The 22,485-nt window shown below is 33.2% G+C and overlaps 2 protein-coding genes across 3 annotated transcripts; one reads left to right on the forward strand and one right to left on the reverse strand.

Moving 5' to 3' along the window:
- The first annotated feature begins 383 nt into the window (after positions 1-383).
- Positions 384-19,238, forward strand: LOC110635636 (uncharacterized). The gene is made up of 15 exons (XM_021785052.2): positions 384-551; positions 736-912; positions 1,195-1,246; positions 1,335-1,442; positions 2,441-2,525; positions 3,852-3,906; positions 4,405-4,806; positions 6,675-6,734; positions 14,525-14,623; positions 14,716-14,826; positions 15,545-15,616; positions 15,732-15,848; positions 16,504-16,653; positions 17,446-17,546; positions 18,787-19,238. The coding sequence occupies exons 1-15, from the start codon at positions 489-491 to the stop codon at positions 19,115-19,117; spliced, it is 1,983 nt and encodes a 660-aa protein (XP_021640744.2). The 5' UTR covers positions 384-488; the 3' UTR covers positions 19,118-19,238.
- Positions 19,239-19,719: 481 nt separating this feature from the next.
- LOC110635637 (transcription factor MYB82) lies at positions 19,720-21,290 on the reverse strand. 2 transcript variants are annotated; one of them, XM_021785053.2, is made up of 3 exons: positions 20,729-21,290; positions 20,466-20,595; positions 19,720-20,373 (listed from the first exon to the last, which is right to left on the reverse strand). In XM_021785053.2, exons 1-3 carry the CDS (start codon positions 20,853-20,855, stop codon positions 19,890-19,892), a joined length of 741 nt encoding a protein of 246 aa, XP_021640745.2. In that variant the 5' UTR covers positions 20,856-21,290; the 3' UTR covers positions 19,720-19,889. The 2 variants fall into 2 exon arrangements, with proteins under 2 accessions (XP_021640745.2, XP_021640746.2); XM_021785054.2 differs by having other exon boundaries at positions 19,720-20,337; positions 20,729-21,278.
- Positions 21,291-22,485: the final 1,195 nt, after the last annotated feature.

Consider the following 22,485-nt stretch of genomic DNA (forward strand, 5'->3'; position numbering starts at 1 on the left):
TTTTTTTATATTTTCAGTTTAATTAATAATATTGAATAATAAAAATAATTTTTTTATTAATATTTTAATATTAAAAAATAATTAAATATTAAAAATAATACATATTAATTAATTAAATTAATTTAAACATAAATTAAAATTTATGAATTAAATTAAATAAAAAATTAAAAATAGATTGAATCTCTTCAACGAGTATAGAGATTAAACTGACCTTATTTTAATTTATTTTAATTTTTTTTGTAATGAATGAATGAGTTAATTAATTTAATTTTTATCAGTTTTTTTTTTGAAATAATTTTAATGGTGTTAATATGGTTTAAAGTTTAAATCGAAGCCGTCTGATTTCGGTTACAAACCCAACCGTGGCCGGTAAAGTTCCCTCCGTAGGCCCTTCTTTTCCCCCAAAAAGTACCGCAACCCCATTTCCTTCCTTCTTCGCTAAGCAAAATCACTCGTCTCGCTCTGCTCTGCAAACAATTTCCCTAGCCATGCAAGAAACAGAGCTCCACGATTTATCTGACGACGCAGATTACGCTGCTTCTATACAGCAAGTAAGTAATCAATCATTCATTCATTCAATCAAATCCATTGATCGATCACACACAACTACCTAATCTTCTTCAATCTTGAAATTCGAATTACATTTTTTTTTGCGCAACTGTGCAACTCGAAATTTCCTATACTGATCTCGTGTATTTGAGTTTAGATTTTTTTGACTCTGGCTCCTTTTGGTAGGGATCGGCGAGTGTCATGATGAGGAGCAATAGCAGTAAGCGAAGCTCGTCCAGCGAACCAGAAGGCGCCGAAGTTGTGTATTTGAAGGATAACGTGGCGATTCATCCAACTCAGTTCGCATCTGAGAGAATTAGTGGAAGATTGAAACTTATAAAGCAAGGTTCCTCTCTCTTTATGGTAATCCCTCCTCGAATTTTAGGTTTATGGCTTTCTTTGAAATAAATCAAGAAAAGAATTCAATTGATTTCTAACATAATCTGTTTCTTTTAAAATGAGTATTTTTAAAGTAAAAAAGAATTGAATTCTTTCATTCCCAGTATGTGAATTAACCAAATCAATTGAATTGAATTCTTGTGAAATTCTAGTTTTGAAACAGGGGTATATATATTATTTTTTGCTTATGCATGTTTGATTTTCGAACTCTTATTATTGGTATTATTTTTTTAATGGCGATTCTAGACATGGATTCCATACAAAGGACAAACCTCGAACGCGAGATTGTCTGAGAAAGGTTGGTAGCCCTGAACTTCTGCTTTGTCAACGAATTTATGTCACTTACATGGTAGCTGAATTTATTCTCTTGTGGTTTTGTTATGTAGATAGGAATCTTTACACCATAAGGGCTGTGCCTTTTACAGACGTCCGTTCCATTCGTCGACACACTCCAACTCTTGGGTGGCAGTACATAATTGTCGTTTTGTCATCAGGTATAACATGCTTTTATAACCTGGGTGGCAGCACATACTCTTATGCTACATTGGTATGGTGTATTATAATGTAATGCAATCATATTTTCTATAGAAATTCAATAGAAAATTTGATTGCATTACATTGTATTATAATCTTCCAAATTTAGCATTAGTTCTTTTTAGCTAAGGCAATATTAGTTTAGCAATTGTTTTAATAATATCAGAAGCTGTAACACCAATTCTTTAGCCCACTTATTTAGGTTTTGAATGATTCTCAGTTAGTTGATCAATTTCTGTCCCGTTGTTTGGTTGATATGACCAAAAAAAAAAAAAAAGACAACAGCAGTTATATGCTAACTTAACTGTGTCTGATAAGGGAAAATCATTCTGAAATTTATGTTTTTGCTGATTTTCTCACTTATTGATATTTGATCTGAAGACTGAAATTACTGAAAATTGTGGACCTCTCGTAACTAAATCTTTGACGTGAAAGAAATGAGATTTCTTGTTTTTGTTCAGGCAATCAGTTGTATGATCCAGGAATTAACACCCAGCTTTCAGCTCTTACGTGTAATTACTTTTTCTGGCCAAATACAAAATCTTCTAGGAATTTATAATAACACATAGTTTATGCCATGTGTAGCTGGATACTAAAAATGCTGCTAGGGAAATCAATTTTAGAGATCTGATGTGTGCATCACCATGCCTTCTTTTTAGAAGGACTATCTTGTTTGTTCATGCAAAATGATTTTGGGTAGAAATGACCACTTAAGGATTAATGCCCTCATACTTTTTTCTAAAGCCAATTGTGTATTTCTTTCACGCATTTTTAAGTAGTTAAAAATACTGCAACTTTTGAATTAATGATGCAATATAATTTTTATCTCCAGTTTCATCTTAATTTTATCATTGGTTATCTGTGCTTTTATTTCTAGTTAGATGTTTTAGGTTTTGATAACTAATCTATTAATTCTTGAATACTTCTCGACATTTTAAAAAAAGGAGGAATTTTGCAGGACTTGCATTTCCTCCTCTTTACTTCTACAATGGAGGAGTCAAAGAGTTCCTTGCTACAATAAAGCAACATGTTTTTATTGTCAGGTTGGTTACTGTTATAATAGCATGCTTTTTTTTTTTTTTTTTTTTTTTTCCTTATGTTAACTCTCTCTCTCTCTCTCTCTCTCTCTCTCTCTCAAAAGATAGATGACAAATGGGCTGATATTTATATATTGTAAGAGCATCTCTAGTACATTGAGCTTCCACCTGACATATGCTATGTATGGAGAATTTTGTATGCGTTGAAGAGAATCTTGATTTTCACATTGATTGTTGTTATCTTTTTTGGGCGCCTTGGTTTATCCACTGATTGTTATTTGGTTTTTTGGCTTTGTTTTGTTTTTAGGGAGTGGGGACTAAATGCTTTGAGGTTGTATGTGAAATTTTATGGGAACTAAAAATAGGGCATTTTTTGTGGAATATGAGGAGTCAAGGAACAAACCATGGTCTTGCTTAGGCTATGGAAAGCCTCTTCTCATTTGGCCTATGGCCTTTAACCTAGTTACATATACTCCCCCCATCGGTATGGATCAGAGTTGAGGCTGGCGGTTTTTTCATGCTTGGGTGTGTGATTTAACATTGCATTTGCTTGATGGCCTTCTTTTTCCTTTTTTTGGTGGGGATGGGGGCTTTGTTATGACATTCTCTTATGAAAAATTACCCAACTAGAACTGGGATTAGCACAAGGGTATAGACGTTTCCCTATGCCAAACTACAGAAGTTTTCATCTATGGTATTTGGCACAATTGTGGCTCAAATGCATGCTTATTGGAAAGTGAGATTTTAGTTGGAAGCACGAAGGGGCAATATGAAGTATGGTTGAACTTTGTCTTGTGTGGAGTATTTGGTCAAACAAAAATATTCACATATTTAACGGTGTACTGTAGATCTTTCTGATTGATGAAACTACTGTTTTTGCACTCACTTTTCTCCTGAATGGTTGGTTAAATTTCCTTTTCTCTCTTTCTCCTTGGGCGTTTAGATACTCCGAATCTTAGAAGTCAAATTCATTTTAATTTCTGTTTGTGGTTGTTCCTTTGTCACATGTCCTATTGACATCTCTTGTAAGCTTGTTGCGTATTTTCACAGTGTTTCATATTAATTTTATTAATTAATTAGAAAAGGAAGAATTGTGTTTCACAAGGTTGTGGCATGATATCATAATTTATCTATCAACTATGATGCTAAATCGTTTGTGATGCCCCTTCTTTTATTTTCTTTGCTTCATTCATTTGTCAATTTTGTATTTTTTGAAATATTTTTCTTACATTAATTATAGGTGAGGTTCATAAATTTGCTAATTTTTACATCCAGCTTGTGCTTATTTATTATTATGGACGCCTTTTCTTATAATTGTTTATCAATTTACAGGTCATTGGAAGATGCAAATGTATTTCTGGTCAATGATTTCCAAAATCCTCTGCAGGTGTGTGGAACTGATTGATTTTATTTGTTTTCTTTGGATAACTAATAAACACGATTACATGACAATTGTTCTATTATATTTCTCTGAGGCACTCTTTAATTGCAAAATATTGCTTTTAAAACTAGTTTTGCTCTAGATATTGGTTTCTACTGTCTTGCAGTGTATGTGTGTGTGTGTTTTGGTGGGGAGGGTTTTGGGTGAGGCTGTGTGGTGGCCGGCTGATGCTTGCAATTGGCCTAGTGTGTTTTGCTCTAGATAATGGTTTCTACTGGCTTGTAGTGTGTGTGTGTGTGTTTTGGTGGGGAGGGTTTTTTGTTTGGTTGGGGGGGGGGGGGTGAAGGAGGAGGAGAGGGGGTGGTGGCGGGCTGATGCTTACAATTGGCCTAGATATAATCCAATTTATCATTTTCAGTCAAGATTTTTTTTTTTTTTTTTTTTTTTTAAAAGCCTTGCTTGCTTTGGTTCTTACATGGTTCATGCTTTAATTGCTTTCTATAGAGAACTTTGTCATCTTTGGAGCTTCCCAGGGCCATTCCTATGGCAAGTGGGGCATCTGCATTTGCTTCAGTTGGTGGATCTCCACCTTATGAAAACCAGGAGAGCGCTGATTGGGATGCCAACAATGAAAGTTCTAGCATTTCTCAAAATGTCAGGAGGCAGAGGCAAAAGAGCAATGATCCTGCTCGAGATCTCTCAATCCAAGTATTGGAAAAATTCTCTCTTGTAACCAGATTTGCTCGAGAAACAACTTCACAACTGTTCCGTGAAAATCAAAACAATGGATTTGGTGCAGTTGAAAGGAAAAACTATAGCCATTCTTCCCTCGATATCCCTCAAAGGGTACCGAAGGACCCAGAGGAAGTGCCTAATCAAAGTCCTGTACCCTCAGATCCTCTAGAGGTAACCTTTGCATCCTTCTGAAATTTTTCATTCTAGTATTTCAGGGAAATTATCTTGGTATTTAGTTAAATTATCTTTTTTGGTGCATTTTCCCTGAAAGTGAATGTATTCTTATTTAGAGTATATGGGTTTTGTCATGTAGGTGCAATTACTTTTCAACTAATGCGTATCCCACAGAATGCATATGACTATAATGTACATACACATTTGCATATCTAGGACAACATGAATGTTTATGCATTTGTCCAACTATTTACATGAAGCTTTGGCACTTATCTAGATATTTGGTATGATATTTTGCAAATTGTAGTCTATTTGCATTGCATGTCATAAGGCAATTATGTATAGGGTTTTCAACAATTGCTGTTGCTACTTTTGTATTTCACAAGCCATTGACCCACACTATGTATATGTGTGTAACTTTAGCAGTTTGTTACATAGTCCGATAATTTTTTCTGTGATTCATTTCATAGATTGATTGTTGGATTTACTATTCTATCATGGATGTCAATTTTTTCCAAGAATTGAAATAAGTGTTAATTATACGGCAATTTAGCTTTGAATTGTATTTACTAAAATGTTCAATTTTAAGAGCTATTTTAGATGACAGAGATTTAATCATTCAATTGACTTGAAATTCGGCATGCATGACTAGAATAGTAAATCCAACCGTGAACTTGCAATAATATGAATGCCAAAAAAAATTACGAGGCTGAAAAAACTGTTAAAATCACACACACACACACACACACACACACACACGCACAATACTTACCTCCATCTTTCAAGAATTTTCGATATTGATATTTTCACCTCATTTAGATTCTTTTAGGGTTTATAAAATTTCTTTAAGGGCAATGGTGATTTCATTATTAAGTTAGCAGGGGTGATATAGGGAGACTAATTTGTTTTTGTGTAAAATTTGAAAGCACAAAAATAAGGGTATTAGTATTTTACCTTGTTACTTTTGACTTTTGAAGCAATTAGGATCGAGTTGGTACTGGTGGAAATCTTTAGCATCTTAGAATCAAGATATTCATTTTTAGCTTACATTTTGTTTGATGAGTGACCATACATTTTGTCATGCCACCCTTATGGGGCTGGTGGTCATTTTTATGTCTTGTAATGACATGAAGTGTAACAAACAAGTTTTTGGATTATTAGAAAACACGATCTATTTTCAGAACGTTGATGGGGATGGTTGAAATTGCTTCAATTTCTTTTCACATAACTTAAGGATATCAATGTTTTGTTACTAGTAGAGGTATAGTCAAAAAATTTATTTAGTCCAATGTGGGCTACTTGAATTATTTTAGTTGAGGAAAAAAACCTTTTATGCCAGGGCACAATCATGATGAAGAAGCTTCCACTATTGTGGGACCTTTTAAGCTAATCAATTTTAAGATGGTATAAGGAGTCCTGTAGTTTAGTTCCAGGTTCAATTCTTGTTCTATTCTTTTGCCATTGTGATTATTAGTAATCAGTTAGCAACTAATATTTGGTGGTATGTGTTTTGTTGCTCATTGGTGGCATGTGATTTCGTGTAACTCGATTTGGACTTGTTTATTAAATTTGCATCATCAACTAAGTTTTTCATTTAACAGTAACGTATTATGTATTCTTGACCTTTCTGACATCAAGTTGAAATACAGCAAGGGGGCTTGTATGAGCGCGAGCATGTGAGTTGACCTAGTCTAAATATTTTCTAGTTGGAAAATTTTTGATATAACAGCCATAAAGATCTAATTTAAATCATGTTTCTTGAATAATTGCATATGTTTTGTAATTTCCCCCTTTTCTTTGTTGATAAATAAATTATTCCTTCTTTTTGGGTATGGAATTTAATTCTTCCCATGATCCTTTGGCAGTTTGACAAGCTGACACTTGTATGGGGAAAACCACGACAACCACCCTTGGGTTCTAAAGAGGTAAGGGCTCTCTTTCCTAACTACAAATTCTTTATCGACTAGTCAATGATAGGTCTCACATTTATGAATGGTTAATCAGGCCATTTAGTGTCAGTTCTCTTGAAAGAATATTATTTCTTGTACTTCATTGTCAATCTATTGTAATCTTTAATTTACTTATCAATCATATCCTAGAACTAACCCAAGCTTTAGTACGGGTCTTTATGCTCATTCATTTTGTTCTATGTCACAACCTAAACTTGAGACCCATGATCAGAGCTAGGATTTAGATTGACATAAGGCCTCCAAAGCTCATGTAAGCCTATACCTGATATATCACATAAATAACCAATCCACATTTCACATAAATCAATAATTACAGCACACTCATTTGTAATGGGGAGTTAAATTCAACCCCAACTTGTCTCGCATATAAAACATTTATGAAGGGAAACTCAAATCAACCATTTATCCAAACTTAATATCCAATAGTGTTCATACAGGGTGAGTGTTCAAGCTAGAGAGTATGATATTAAATATCCCACACAACATCTATAGCTAGCTTGAATCTCCTATTAATGGAAATGCACAAACATCACAACACGTTAAATAAGCATGCATTGCAGATGGGCATGAAATAGAAATGCTTACATAGTCAATACAATCCATAATAATATCAACCACTGGAATTGAACACTGCCAGTTAGTTCAACTTAATATGAACTTTTCTTGTAATTCCAACTTGTCAGTTGCCAATGAACTTAATTCGAGCTAGTCTTATCCATATATAACTCATCAAGTGCCAACGAGCTTAACTCAATTTGGTCTTATCTTGCTCATATGATATAATCGAATTCTATGTCACTAAACAATAGGGTTGTGCGGTTTCGGTTCTCGTTCGGTTCTTTGTAAGAACCAGAATCAGAATCGAATTTCGGTTCTTTTATTTTTTGGAACCAAAAGAGGAACCAAATTTCGGTTCTGGTTTATTTTTAAGTGCTTTTGGTTCTATTTTCGATTCCAGTTTTGGTTATGATTCGATTCAGTTATCAGTTCCTACACTTAAAATTGTAGTCTTATTGTATTCCTTTTAAAAGAATAAAAACAATTATATATTTCTAACATCAAAATATCAATAAAAATAATAGCAGTAATATTAAAATAACAATACTAATATCAAAATAAAATATTAATAAAGTAATATAAACATAATAATTTACTCAAGAGAAATACTTAAATTAAACTAACAGTTCTCATATAAAAATACAAAATAATACTAAATATCCATAATGTTGGCAGCTGAGCGGGTCAGCACCCTACTCAGGTCCCTTTGACCCATGGTGCTTAGGCTGCTACGCCCTTCAACCCATGGCACTTAGGTTGTTACGCCCTTCGACGCATGGCGCTTAGACTGTTATGCCCTTTGACCCATGGTGCTTAGGCTGTTACGTTATAAGATGTTAGAATTGTACCTCTGCTGAAAGTTTAAACTTTTGACACGATAGTAAGCACTCGATCCTAAAATTGGTATCACAGCCAAAGTAATGGATTTGAATCCCTAGTAGGTATTGGGTGGATTGTTGGCATTGAATGGAGATAGCTCATTGAGCTAGCATTCTGCCATGATGTCTTCAACCCATGGTGCTTGGTTTGCTACAATATAAGGGGTTAGAGTTGCACCTTTGTCAAAAGTTTAAACTTTTGGTATGGTGGTAAGCGTTTGATCCTACACATAATAAGTCATAATATTTTCATCCTAATTATAAAATAACAGTAAATCAACGAGTATAATATGAGTTAGAATTAACGTAACCTACACCAATAGCACAAAACTACATTATTTTGGCTTTAAGAAATTCTTTATTATATTTTCATTTAACTATATAAAGTTAAAATTTTGTTGGATGATATACAATTTTTACTAATTTAAATTTTAATTCAGAATAATAAGTATTAAAAATAAATTTTATTTTAATATATTAAATGTTATTTATTTTTTTTTTTGTAAATTATAATTAGAACTTTTTCAAATTAAGAATAAAATAACTAATGTAATCTTAACTTAGTGAATTCAATTATTAATACTGACTCTTAAATATTGTTTTAGCTCATACTTTCTACTATGACTGCATAACTTACAAAATATTTTATTCGGATTACACCACTGATATTTTGAGTGGGTCATAATTCAATCCAATGGAACACTACATACATAAATTAAGTCTCTTATACGTATTTTTCAATTATATAATTCTTAACAAGAAAGCATACTACATGATGAGAAAGGGATTTAATAAGATAATTAATGACTATAAAGTGATTTAATATATTTATAATTAAGAATAATAAAAGTTAATATACTTATAATTAATAATAAATTAAGTTATAAATATAACCATCTTAATTGCATATAATATATATAATTTTATTGAAATTATGTAATATATCTAAAATATATAAAAAATACATATGTATAAAATCCATTTTTCAGTTCGGTTTGGTTTCGTCCGGTTTTGGTTCGGTTCTTGATGAAGAATCAAAACTGATCCAAAACAGTAAAATAATTTCAATTGGGTTTGGTTCATTCAGTAATGGTTCTTTTTCGGTTTCGGTTCGGTTTAGTTCAGTCCTTCAGTTCGGTTCGGATCTCCCAGGAATCGTGCACAGCCCTCCTAAATAAGGAAGCACAATACCTTTACAATCTAATTGTCTTTAATGTTCAATTATCTACAAACAATGGTGAATTCAACACAAAATTATCCTAAACAATCAATAACCATCAACATATACAATTAATATTCACGCAATTACACAATCCAGACACAACATTTTAAAACACCAATTCTAACTAACCCTATCATGCCAACAGAAAGAAATGAGTTAGGGTTTACCAATGTGAATTCCAACTTCATTGGATTGACACATCCAAAAATGTAGGAAATGACACTCCTTTCGTAACGGCCCTTTTGATTTCTTGGTACCTACACTTCTGATTAATTTACTGTTCAGTTGCCAATGGAGTTTTACTAGTCCGAAGGTACCTCCTGAATGCCTAGGAGTCACTGATGAAGATTCTTAAGTCCATTTCTCTAATTTCTTTGCAATTTGTTAGAAACAATTAAATTTCAGTAGTTGATGGGGTATCTCGAATGTTTGATGTCAGACATGCTCAAGTTCAGTGCCAAATGGAAGTTGACGATGTGAAGTAGGGGTGAGCAATCGGTTCAAACCGTACAGAACCGAATTAAATTATAAAAATCGAACCGTCAATTTTAGAAACCAAACCTAACTGAAATTGGTTAAAAATCGAATCGAATCGAACCGAATCGCTTTATTTCGGTTCGGTTCGGTTCGGTTTAAACCGATCGGTTTGATTTTTGATTATTTTTTAATTTAGACTTGATTTTCAAGTTATTTGGTCTAATTTTAACTTTGATTTGAACCTAATGACCATTAATCAATGAAATTAAACAATTAATATATATAAAATTAAATATAATTCATAAATTTTTCATAAAAATAAATTAATTCAAAAATCGATTCGGTTTGATTTGACTATATAAATCATTATTCAGTTCGGTTTGGTTTAACCGATTTTTTCTCTTTAAAACCGAAATAACCGAACCGAAATAACCGAAATTTTTATAAATTAAAACCGAACCGAACCGAACCGATTAAATTTTAAAACCGAACCGATTGAACCGAATTGATTCGGATCGATTCAGTTTTTCGGTTTGAACCGAATTCTGCTCAGCCCTAATGTGAGGATCATGATGGTGGCCTCAAATAGTTCATTCAATAGTTGGTTTGGTCAGAAAATGCCTCCAAAGACGGTTGAGGGGCCAACGACAATATCCTTTTTTCGGTAGAGTTAGGCAACGTCTTTTGTCTAGAAAGAAAGCTTTTGGGACGATGGTTTGAGCACCACTAGTCTTGCTCAATTTGCTTGTTGGAATCAGCTTCAAAAGCTTGCTATGCCATTTTCTTTTCATTCGCAGTTTGGCCATTTTCGCCAAAATGGCTTCTCCTATTGACACTGGAGCTATTGGATGGGGTCGATCAGCGATAGGAGTCACTAGGGAAGGGTGGAGGGGTTTTTTCACTCCTGGTCCTTCACTCTCGTTCCCATTTACTCTCTCTACGCTTCTCTCTCCTCCCCTCATCAAAGAGAAATTAAATTTTACCCAATAAAATATTTTAAATAAAATCCAAAAAAATTATAGAACACCTATAAAATATTTTTCAACTAAACTTAACTAAACCTTTATCTCAAAAATTTAATTTGGGTGGGCTATATGGATTCTCTTTCTCCACTCTAAACGATTTTGGGTCAAATCCTCAGAAATGTGTAATACTTCTAGGTCATGTTGTACTACTCTCCTCCAAGTCAGTTTAGGTCTACCCCTTCTTTCCTTTCTATTCTCTAACCTAATGTGTTCTATTTGTCTAACTGTAGCCTCCGTATGTTTACGCTTCACATGACCAAACTACCTCAATCTCCCTTCTTTTAACTTATCCTCAATTGGCACCATTCCTACCTTTTCTTTAATGCTCTAATTACAGATTTTATTTAGTCTAGTATGGCCACTCATCCACCTTAACATTCTCATCTCCGCAACTCTTTATCTTAGACTTTATCTAGTCTAGTATGGCCGGTCGTATGGCTGTACGGTAAAATTTTCCTTTCAATTTATTGGGAATTTTGCGATCACGTAAAACTCTAGTGGTATATCTCCACTTCAATCATCCTGCTTTAATTCAATGACTAACATCCTCCTTACATCCCCTATCTACTTGAAGGATTGAGCCAAGATATTTTAAGACCTGATAAATAAATAAAATTGTCGATTGGAATTAATTTACATGTAAAATAAAATAAAATTCAAAGATCACAAATAAATGTGCAAAAAATTCCATTAAAAAGTTGAAAAACCAACAGTGGTATGCGGTTCTGGTTTAGTTCTTCATTGTTTCGATTCTGGATTGGTTCTTCATTGTTTCGGTTTTGGTTTGATTCAATTTTCGATTTTTGAAACAATTTTATATAATTATTTTCTTAAAAAATCATACTTGAATTGGTATTTAAGTTTTGAATTAAGTTGTTAATACATAATATATCATATAATATATTTTTTAGCTATTTCTAAATAATGTAATCTCTAACCATAAGGTGCATGTATAATTTAGGATTACATACATTATATAATATAATAGTATATCATATAATATACATTCTAATAATTTTTTAATTATGTAATATTTAACTATAAAATACAATACAATTAAGGATTATATATATATATATATATATATATATATATATATATATGTAGTACATTTATAATTCAGAACTATAAGGTAATTTAATGTATTTATAACTAAAATTATTAAAAAATATAGAGAAATAAAATATAATATTAGGTTGTATATAGTTTATAATTATATATACATATATAAACACATATAATTATATTGAAAGTATATAATATATCTAAATAAAATATAAAAAAATATATGTATAAATTCAATTCTCAATTCAGTTTTGTTTCCGGTTTGGTTTCAATTCGATTTCAGTTTGTTTCTTAGTGGAGAACTAGAACTGAACAAAAGAATCAAAATAACTTTAGTTCGGTACGGTTCTTGTCGGTTAAGTACGGTTCGGGACCCTCAAGAGTTGTGCACAGCCCTAATCCAACACACTAAACAATAAGGTAAAAAAAAATTTAGGTTATTGAGATCATGTTTCCCATTGACCCTATTGATTTTAATTTTGTTTGAGCCTTAGAGTCAATAGTGTGCAAACAGTCGATTTAGTTTCAAATCAAATCAAACTTGAAAAACCGAAATGTATTTTATGAGAGATTGAACTGAACTGAAGAGCTAACCGAATCGAACCATACCGAAATAAATTGGTTTAGTTTGGTGTAGTTCTTCCAATTTCAAGAAATAAACAAAATTATAAATCAACTTCTGGAAACAAACGCCATTAATTTATCCAACAATCAAACAAGTCCAGCAATCAAGGGATGGATGCGAGCAAAATCACTTTTTTAAACTTACAAGTAATTGTTGTTTTTTTCATTTTTGGAAGCCCATGTAACCTCATCTTTAAACAAGCCCATGTAATCATCTTCTCCACAACTGCATGTCCTTTTCCTGTCCATTTCCTTGCTTGGACACTAGTTGGTCAAGTGCACAGACAACTAAATGCTGAGCAGGACTGAACTCAATAAAGAGGAGAGAAACCAGAGGCTCAACGCAGCATGCTGCAGCCATTGTAAACTTGATTCATGTATTTCCAAAAGGAACACCACATAACTCGGTAGGGTCCCCTTTCATCTCCATTGAAAAATCAACAGATGAAGAAATCTATGGAGGCCGAATATGACAAATATTTGAGAGAAGGAAAAGGACAAGAAAAGGACAGATCTCGCACAACATCGAGGATTAACAAATCAGGAACGACTGAGTTAGGAAATCAACAGATGAAGCAGATAAAGAAATCAATATATCTGGACTCCGGGAGGAAAATTCAGAAGAAAAATGAGAGGAGAGACTAGAGTTAGGGCAGCAAGCTAAGAGATAGAGGCAAAGGAAGGAGGTTTTATATAACTAGCCAAAACAACAGTGCATGAGTCATCATTTTAGTTATTACAGTTTTTTCACCTTAATAACTGAATCAAAAAACTGAAATTCCACTAAAAAATTAACTGAAGCTGAACTGATGGGCCCAAAAACTGAATTAGATTTTTTTTTTTGGGGTTAAGACTGTAATCTGCTCAGCCCTACATAGGTGTGCATGTATCTATTATATGCACTTGATCCTTATGCTTTTAGCATGTCCTTTTCAACATTGTTCTTTGAGATGTCTTAACTACAGTCACAAGTTTCTTCTAAGTTGTGATTAACAAAGAGGTTTACTTATGTTTTATTCTTGGTCTCTGACTTTAATTTTTTGCTTTGCAACTAAAGTCCTCCGTCCACAAACACTCTTTGATCAGATATGCTTTCACATAATGGGCAATTAAAATTGTAAAACTTTATCAGGAATATGCACCGTGTAACTATGATGTTGTGTATGATTTGAAGTGGTTGCTCTCAACTCTGTTATGATCTGTTATTACCATTATTGAGTCTTCTTTTTTAAGATCAATAGGCCAAACTTTTGTGAGTTCATAGACAGAACTCACCCTGAGAAACTGCTTATATATCCCATTCCACAATAGATTTTATTCTATGGTATGTGTAATAGGTGTGCATGTATCTATTATATGCACTTGATCCTTATGCTTTTAGCATGTCCTTTTCAACATTGTTCTTTGAGATGTCTTAACTACAGTCACAAGTTTCTTCTAAGTTGTGATTAACAAAGAGGTTTACTTATGTTTTATTCTTGGTCTCTGACTTTAATTTTTTGCTTTGCAACTAAAGTCCTCCGTCCACAAACACTCTTTGATCAGATATGCTTTCACATAATGGGCAATTAAAATTGTAAAACTTTATCAGGAATATGCACCGTGTAACTATGATGTTGTGTATGATTTGAAGTGGTTGCTCTCAACTCTGTTATGATCTGTTATTACCATTATTGAGTCTTCTTTTTTAAGATCAATAGGCCAAACTTTTGTGAGTTCATAGACAGAACTCACCCTGAGAAACTGCTTATATATCCCATTCCACAATAGATTTTATTCTATGGTATGTGTAAAGTACAAGAGGATTATTTTTTTCTTCTAAGTAACGGATCTTAACTCTGGTTTGTCAGGAGTATTATAAGTTGTTCTCTTCATTCTTTCTAATCTTATCTGCAGTGGGCTTCTTTCTTGGATTCTGAAGGACGAGTTATGGATTCTAAAGCTTTAAGAAAGAGAATATTCTATGGAGGAGTTGAGCACGCGTTAAGGAGAGAGGTTTGTTCTTTGCAGTGTATGGGGCATAAGAACATATCCTATTCTTGATTTAATATCATTCTCATTCTTAAAACTCTTGATAATGATTGTAGGTCTGGGCGCTTCTGTTGGGATATCATACATATGATTCAACATATGCAGAAAGGGAATGCCTTCGGTACAATAAAAAGTTGGAGTATGAAACCATAAAAAGACAATGGCAGGTTTGGTTGAATTTTTGGTTTATTTAATCATAGACCACTGCATTCATACATTACTGTGTAATGTGTCTGTGAAGGTTTAAAGGGTTTCTTTTTCTTCTTTTCCTTGCTGGGATGGGGGGGATTTCAGACGCCATCTCATGTGTTTTTTGAATTCACCTATGCTATGAATTTTCTTTTCTCCTTTGCGTTGATAGTCATTATTTGTCTTCACTATGATCCCTCTACAAATGTAAATATGTTAAATGGACTGTATACACAGAGCCATAGATTTAGTTAAAGATTACTGATCCAGGATAATTGGAACCCTATACAAATGTTTGCGAACCAAAATGGAAACTTGATAGGTAAGAGCAGAAAACTACTAGTTGGATTAAATTTTTTTTGTTTCATGATGTACTTCTCAACTAAATTACTTCTTACAGTACTGAAAATTAAGACTAAAAATTAAGGCCAATTGACATTTTATATACAATATAATATCCTTCTTTTGTTTGTTAGGCTGATTTAACATGTTGATATAATCTGATAAAGAATCACTTTATATGAGCGCGTATGAGTAGCATTATCCTGTTTAGGCATGACAAATGGGTTTTGGTATAACATTGTATGTCAGGACAGCATGTACTATTGTCCTCTTACTTTTCTGCAAATATGATCATTGTGTTATTACTGTTTCTCTAATGAAGGAGCTTATTTCTCTCTTTTTCCCCTTTTGCAGAGTATCTCTCCTGAACAGGCAAAGAGATTTACAAAATTTAGGGAAAGGAAGGGCCTTATAGACAAAGATGTGGTATGCATAAAGCTAGCACAGTTAAAATGAAACTTCCAAATATTTATTCTAGTTGATTTTACTTGTGAATACAATTTTAAGTTAATTTTGTTAATTTTCTTATCTGTCTCTCAAGGTGAGGACTGATAGATCACTTTCTTTCTATGATGGAGATGACAATCCAAATGTGAATGTTTTAGGTGATATACTATTGACATACTCATTCTATAACTTTGATCTTGGCTACTGTCAGGTAATTACTTCTCACATCTACTGTGTTTTCACTGGAGATATTGTTGGTTTTACTTTTTAAAATTTCAAGATTCTCATCATTTTTGGCTTTAGTTGTTTTCTAGAATTTTTCGTTAATTTAAACTTAGAAGTATCATATGAAGTGTGATCAATGTCAAATTTAAACTTAGAAGTATCATATGAAGTGTGATCAATGTCAAATTTAAACTTAGAAGTATCATATGAAGTGTGATCAATGTCAATTGGTACATTCAACGGAGGCCATATTGTCCATATCTTAATGGAATTTAGAAAATTTTGGTGCAATAGTAACTGTTAGAGCTTTTCAGTCCTTTACCTTCAATCTGTCTGCCATACTTTATAGATTCCTTTTCACAGTAGCACCGTTTGTTTCCTTATTTCATGTTGGAAACAATATATATATATATATTTTTTTGGTAGCATGGTTGAAGTTAATTTGGTCTTAGTTGTAGATGATCGTAGTGCTGTCCCATATTATCTCTGAGGGTAGTAAACAATTTTTAGCAGTTTAAATATTGTCATGTTGTATGCTGAATGCATATATGGTTTTTTTTTTTTATTCCCTACCTGTTTGATAGATAGTCTGGATGCTCTGTTCCTTCGTTTGTTTACTTGTTTTTGGCCTTGTCTCACAGGGTATGAGTGATTTACTGTCTCCAATTTTCTTTGTGATGGAGGATGAATCAGAATCATTTTGGTGTTTTGTGGCACTGATGGAACGTCTTGGACCCAACTTCAATCGTGATCAAAGTGGCATGCACTCTCAACTTTTTGCGTTATCTAAGGTAGTGTCACTTTTAGAATCTTATGGGTGATTTGCAATTTTGGTATGCATGGCATTGTTGAATCTGGGAATTGCATACTATTGGCAAATGATATTTAAGGTTTGATTTCTAAGGGTATTTTTTTTGTTGTTTTACCCATTGAATTATGTATAAGACTACAATGTCCCCTTTTTTTAGTTGTATCAGTGAACTGTTTGGTATTTATCAATTAATTTGGTTTTAATTGTTAATTTTATCTACTTGCCTGCATTGCCTATCTGGTTGCTGATTTTGATGTTTTTCACTTGTTGAAACGTTGATATTATTAGTTTCAAACTACTTTACAAATATCAAACTAAGAGCTGATTTCTTTTTCTGGGTTTAGCTGACAAGTATTTCTCTCTCTCTTTTATTTATTTATTTATTTATTTTGAATAAAGAATTTGGAAAGAGGGAGAGAGATGAAGGAATGGATTGGTAGGTTCACTGTTGGTCAATTTGTGTGATATTGCTAAAATTGTTTTCAATGTGAAAGTTTTGAGGGTAAAATTGACAAGAATAAATGGATTGGGTAAAATTGAAATGTGCCAAAGGGTAGGGTTTTCTTTTTACCATTTAGCTTAACTGATTATGATTTTGCACCACCACTACAAAAAAAAAAAAAAAATTATGTACCGTGGTTATGGATGGTAATTGATTGTCTTATCCGAGTATTTATGCCTGTAAGAGGTTGGGGTCTCAGATATTTGTTTATTATTTTTTTTTTAATTGAGAGGCAAGTCTGAGTTAAAATTTTCTTTTTTGTTCTGGCAGCTGGTAGAGTTACTAGACAGTCCATTGCATAACTATTTCAAGCAGAATGATTGCTTGAATTACTTCTTTTGTTTCCGCTGGATTCTAATACAATTTAAAAGGTCAGATTGCTGGTTTATTCATGTCACTTTACAGTCTTTGTTGATGTTGCTGAAGTATCTTTTGTTATGCTTTCTGTTTCCAGTTTAAAATATGTTATGATGCATGTGAAATTATAATATTTTGCAATCACAAGATTTGATATTTGAAGTATTGGGGCTGGAAGTACCATAAGTTTAATTAGCTTAATCTTAGACAATTATAAATCAGATACAGATGTTCTTCCTATTGTTGACTGGATGACTTAGAAAAATTAAAAAGGTGCGGATGAGGGCCTGAGAACTTAGGTGGTGAATGGTAAAATAAGTTCCCCATTTGCAACAATGTATTTTTCTTCAAATAATGAAGGGACTAATTAAAATCCAGCACATCATCTCAAATGTCTAATCTATTGATGGGCTTGATACTTGGAAAAAAGTTGGACAAGAAGGCTTTAACTCCTTGAATTTACTTATAAGATGGTACAATTTTAATATGGTTTTGTTGCATCTTTATGATGCATGCTGTTAATAGGATGGAATAACTGGACATCTTTTGGATTTTCTTCTTATATATATATATTTTAATTTTTTTTTTTTACACTAGTAGGAAGTCAAGTTTTTAGAGGCACATGCTGGGAAAGGTTGTAAAGGGAGTAACTTTTTCAAGGATTAAGTTATACTTTGTTAAATATATGTGTCGCTACATGTCCATATTTGAAATTCTATTATGCTACACCCAGAATTGAAATATGGTTTTTCTTCTGCTCTCATTGATCAGTGAGATGCAAAGTAAGAAAGAAAGAGAATGAACATGTTTGGTCAATGGTAATGATGCATAATGGAATCTAGTGGAATTAAAATGCGCTAGAATGATAAATAAGAAATTTATTCCATTACTCTTCACCAAACATGCTCTTGAGAATTTTGGATTTCTTGGTTGAAGCACAATATAAAATCCTAATTGTCTGTTTTTCTTCATTTCATTTATAAAATGGAGAAGAAAGTTATGACAAATACCTTTTATTATATCGTTATTTTAGGCAAAATATTTCAGAAGTCATTTTGATGCCAAAAATGCCATTTAATATAGGCTAGATTCTGACAAGTGTTACCCATACTGCCCATCATAATCATCTAAATTCCATTTTATTTCTTTTCTGTCAAATTTCTTACACCTTTTCATTTAATGTTAACAGAAAAGCAAAAATGACCATGTTCCTGTAGTTATATTTGATAGTATAAATTTTATTGTTTTTTCCAGAGAATTTGAATATGAGAAAACTATGCGTCTGTGGGAGGTATTGTGGACACACTATTTGTCTGAACACCTGCATCTGTATGCATGTGTTGCAATCTTGAAGCGATATCGCAACAAGATAATGGGAGAGCAGATGGACTTTGACACGCTCTTGAAGTTCATCAATGAGCTGAGTGGCCATATTGACCTTGATGCAATCCTCAGGGATGCAGAGGCTTTGTGCATATGTGCTGGTGAGAATGGTGCTGCTTCTATCCCACCTGGAACTCCACCTTCATTGCCTCTTGGGAACGAGAATGGTTTATTATATCCTCAACAGGATGAAGTATTGTAATGCAATGCCATCTATTGACATGATTTATCATGCTTATTTTCTGAATTTTCCGTAAGTACATTCAAGCTTTGTATGATTGTTGATCATTGAATACAAATGTTGGTAATCATACTTCATTAAATGGCTCATGTTACCCGGTCTTGCCATTAAATGGAATCTGTATATGTTTATTGGATGTGGGATTTCTCCTAGTTGCAGCGATGCAATGGTTTCTGTTGCAAATCATTGATTTATTTTCAATATTCTTTTGTATTTCACTGAGAAAAAGAGAGAAGGGGGTGGGGATGAGTGGCAAGATTGTGTCAGTGGAGCCTTATTTAATTTTTGATGCATGTATCCAATTCTTTGGCCATGATTACCATTTAATTTCAGACTTTAATCCATTTCTAGGGGACTTGACAAGCGAAAATATACTCTATTGCAGTGTTATTCACTAGGAAAGTACCTGTATACATTTTTTTTTCTTTTTACTTTGTGATGAAAACTGCTTCAAACTGAGACACTTTCAGTTTCAATATGCATTTTTTTTCCTTTTTATTTTTTTGTTTTTTAACTCATTAAGCACTCTTATTCTTTCTGTGAAAGAGAAAGGAAGAGAAGCATTACGGTAGCTATTGCACATTCTATTCCTGTTTAGTACACAGCACTAGAAGTTTTATCATAGTACAATCCTCAACAGTGCAGGAAGGACAAGCATATTTTGTAGGAAAGCCTTGAAAAACTCAATTCTGACTACAAGACATTGAAGAAGGTAATGTATGAGTATCAGAAACTATGGCATGAATGTTTCCAGGTCCACCTGTGAATACATCTTATCATTATAGCCGAATAATTCAAGCAAAACAAAGGAATCCCAGCAAGCAATAAATGGATCGTTGTTGAAGACAAATGCATCACTGCTGGCCGGAACTGTTGGAGATTCCATGTAATAGTTCATGCTTTGTGCATTCTGTATCCAAGTATCGCTAACAGTGCTCTCCTCTTTCTCTTTCTTCTTTCCATCCAATTCTTCTGGGTTGCTTTTTGGACTAGTGTTGCTAGTAGGATGAGAATTTCGTTGCCTCTTGTTCTTGTACTTGTCATCGTTGCCATTCTTATGGTTGCCGGGATCGGTGGTCTTTCTTTCGCCAGTATGGCATCTCTTGTTCAAATGGGTATTCCAGTAGTTTTTCACCTCATTGTCCGTCCGACCGGGCAGTCGACCGGCAATAAGTGACCATCTACATGTAAGAAAAAGTGGATATGCAAGTGACCATCTACATGTAAGAAAAAGTGGATATGCAGGTGTGATACTAGTTGAAAATATTCCAAAATCTATGTTAATAGTGAGAGTAAGGGAAGCACTTACCGGTTGCCAAGAAGTTTATGCATCCTAATGATAAGGTCTTCTTCCTCTTGAGACATCCCACCGCGTTTGATATTGGGTCTCAAGTAATTCTTCCATCGCAATCTGCAACTCTTCCCACCTCTCATCAAACCTGCAATAACCATTAGAAATACAAACATCGACATTCTTCAAGCCACGAGTTGAAAAAAGTCCTTGGTGCAATCATGCAATGAGAACCATACGAATATGCATGAAGATTCTAATGAGAAACAGACTTCTAATACCTGATTTTTCAGACACTGTAGCCCAGTTGCCTTCTCCATGAGTCTCTACGTAAGTCTTGAGGATCAAGTCCTCCTCTGGTTTCCATAAACCTTTCTTGATCGGTGGCTTCACTTGTTTATTTTCCATCTCTTTCCTTTACTTTTTCTTGTTCTCTGTATGAACTTTCAAAAAGATGGGTGTGACGAACAATTGTTCATTTGAAAGACTTTATAGAAAGGAGAGTTTCCATGTGTGGGTATTACACATCTCTCTGTAAATAGCAATAACTCTGTATGGGATTCACTGTTATGCCATTATAATCCAAAGGGGGCTGCAACCGAGGGCCCTCTTCTGCTTCACTTTAGCTTTTCATGGCATTACCAAGCTGTAAAAAAGGGGAAATGATATCTCAGTTCCACTTCCATTACTCTCAGCTTGATTAGATTCATGATGGGGATAGGCCAGTAGGGATTAGGAGGACCCATTCAAGCTATGTGACGTGTTCATTTCCAGTTAAACCTCAACCTCACCACTTACCCCACCAACAAATTGCTCAAAGATGAATTTTTTTACCAGTTTCAACGTTTGCTCTGCTATTTCTAGGAGTTTGAACTTTGAACTATGGTTTTGATTGGTAACTTTTGATGTTCTGATCATTATCCTTATTAGCTTACATAAATATGTAATACATGAATTAGTCTCTAAAACTATTCAATTAACCATAAATCTCTTTTTAGAGAGTGAATAAGATTATAATTTAATATGTCTTGATAAAATTACTATGATTTTGTTAAGAAATGTATGTTATTTTTATTTTATGTATTTTCTATAAAAAAAATAAAAATCTTAATTCAAATATTGAATTTTAGTGAATTCAGTAGAAATCATATTCAATAAAAGGCAAAATGTTAGGGGTGAGTTGGTGTGCATGTGTCAATGGCAAAAAATTTAAAGTGAGTCCATTTATCAGTTGATTATCCAGAATCTCATATCAATTATGGATAGATATACATGTGGTTTAGAAGAATTAACACGTCTTATTAAAATTGTCATGATTTTACTAAGAAACTTATCCCTGAATCCATGTGTGCATGCGTACCAACCTTTAATAAAAAAAAAAAATTAGAGATTTTATTGTTGCTTCAAAACATAGAAGTATGAACTTATGAGCACTTACCAAGTATGGTGAAAGATATTGAAAGGACTAACGACAACACTAGCTCAAAAATATGCAGCTTTCTTGCTGAGTCCTACCACATGGATCTAATCTAGTATCTAGCACTCAGTGCCTTAATCCTTTCACTATAATCAAACATGTACTGGTGTCCCATTGAAAACAGAGTTAGATATAGAGAGAGATGATTGAATTTGCTCTTTTAATTTTTACCCTTCTTTTCTTGTCCTCTCTATTCAGCAAATTGTCCAAGCCAAATCCAATCATGTTAGTATCATTGTTTCAACAAAAACATCTTACTGTTGCCTCACATTAGTAAGTTGCATTCATTTGAGTACCTAAAACAGCAAACATACATAAAACAAATGTTTAGAAGCATATGCATATATATAGTTTGTCTTCAATTAGCAATCTATAGCCTAACTATTGAGATCGTTTTGCTGTCCCACATGTTTCTTTTCCATACTAAAATCCAAATTAGGCAAGTAAATTAAAAATCCAAATTGACATGCAATTGAAGAAATGATCCAATCCAAATCCAATAATGTTTCTCTTGCATGTTTCCTTTGTATCAATATGAAGATATGATTTTTTTTTTTTTAA

Source organism: Hevea brasiliensis, chromosome 13 (assembly GCF_030052815.1).
Source record: "Hevea brasiliensis isolate MT/VB/25A 57/8 chromosome 13, ASM3005281v1, whole genome shotgun sequence".
Taxonomy (NCBI): domain Eukaryota; kingdom Viridiplantae; phylum Streptophyta; class Magnoliopsida; order Malpighiales; family Euphorbiaceae; genus Hevea; species Hevea brasiliensis.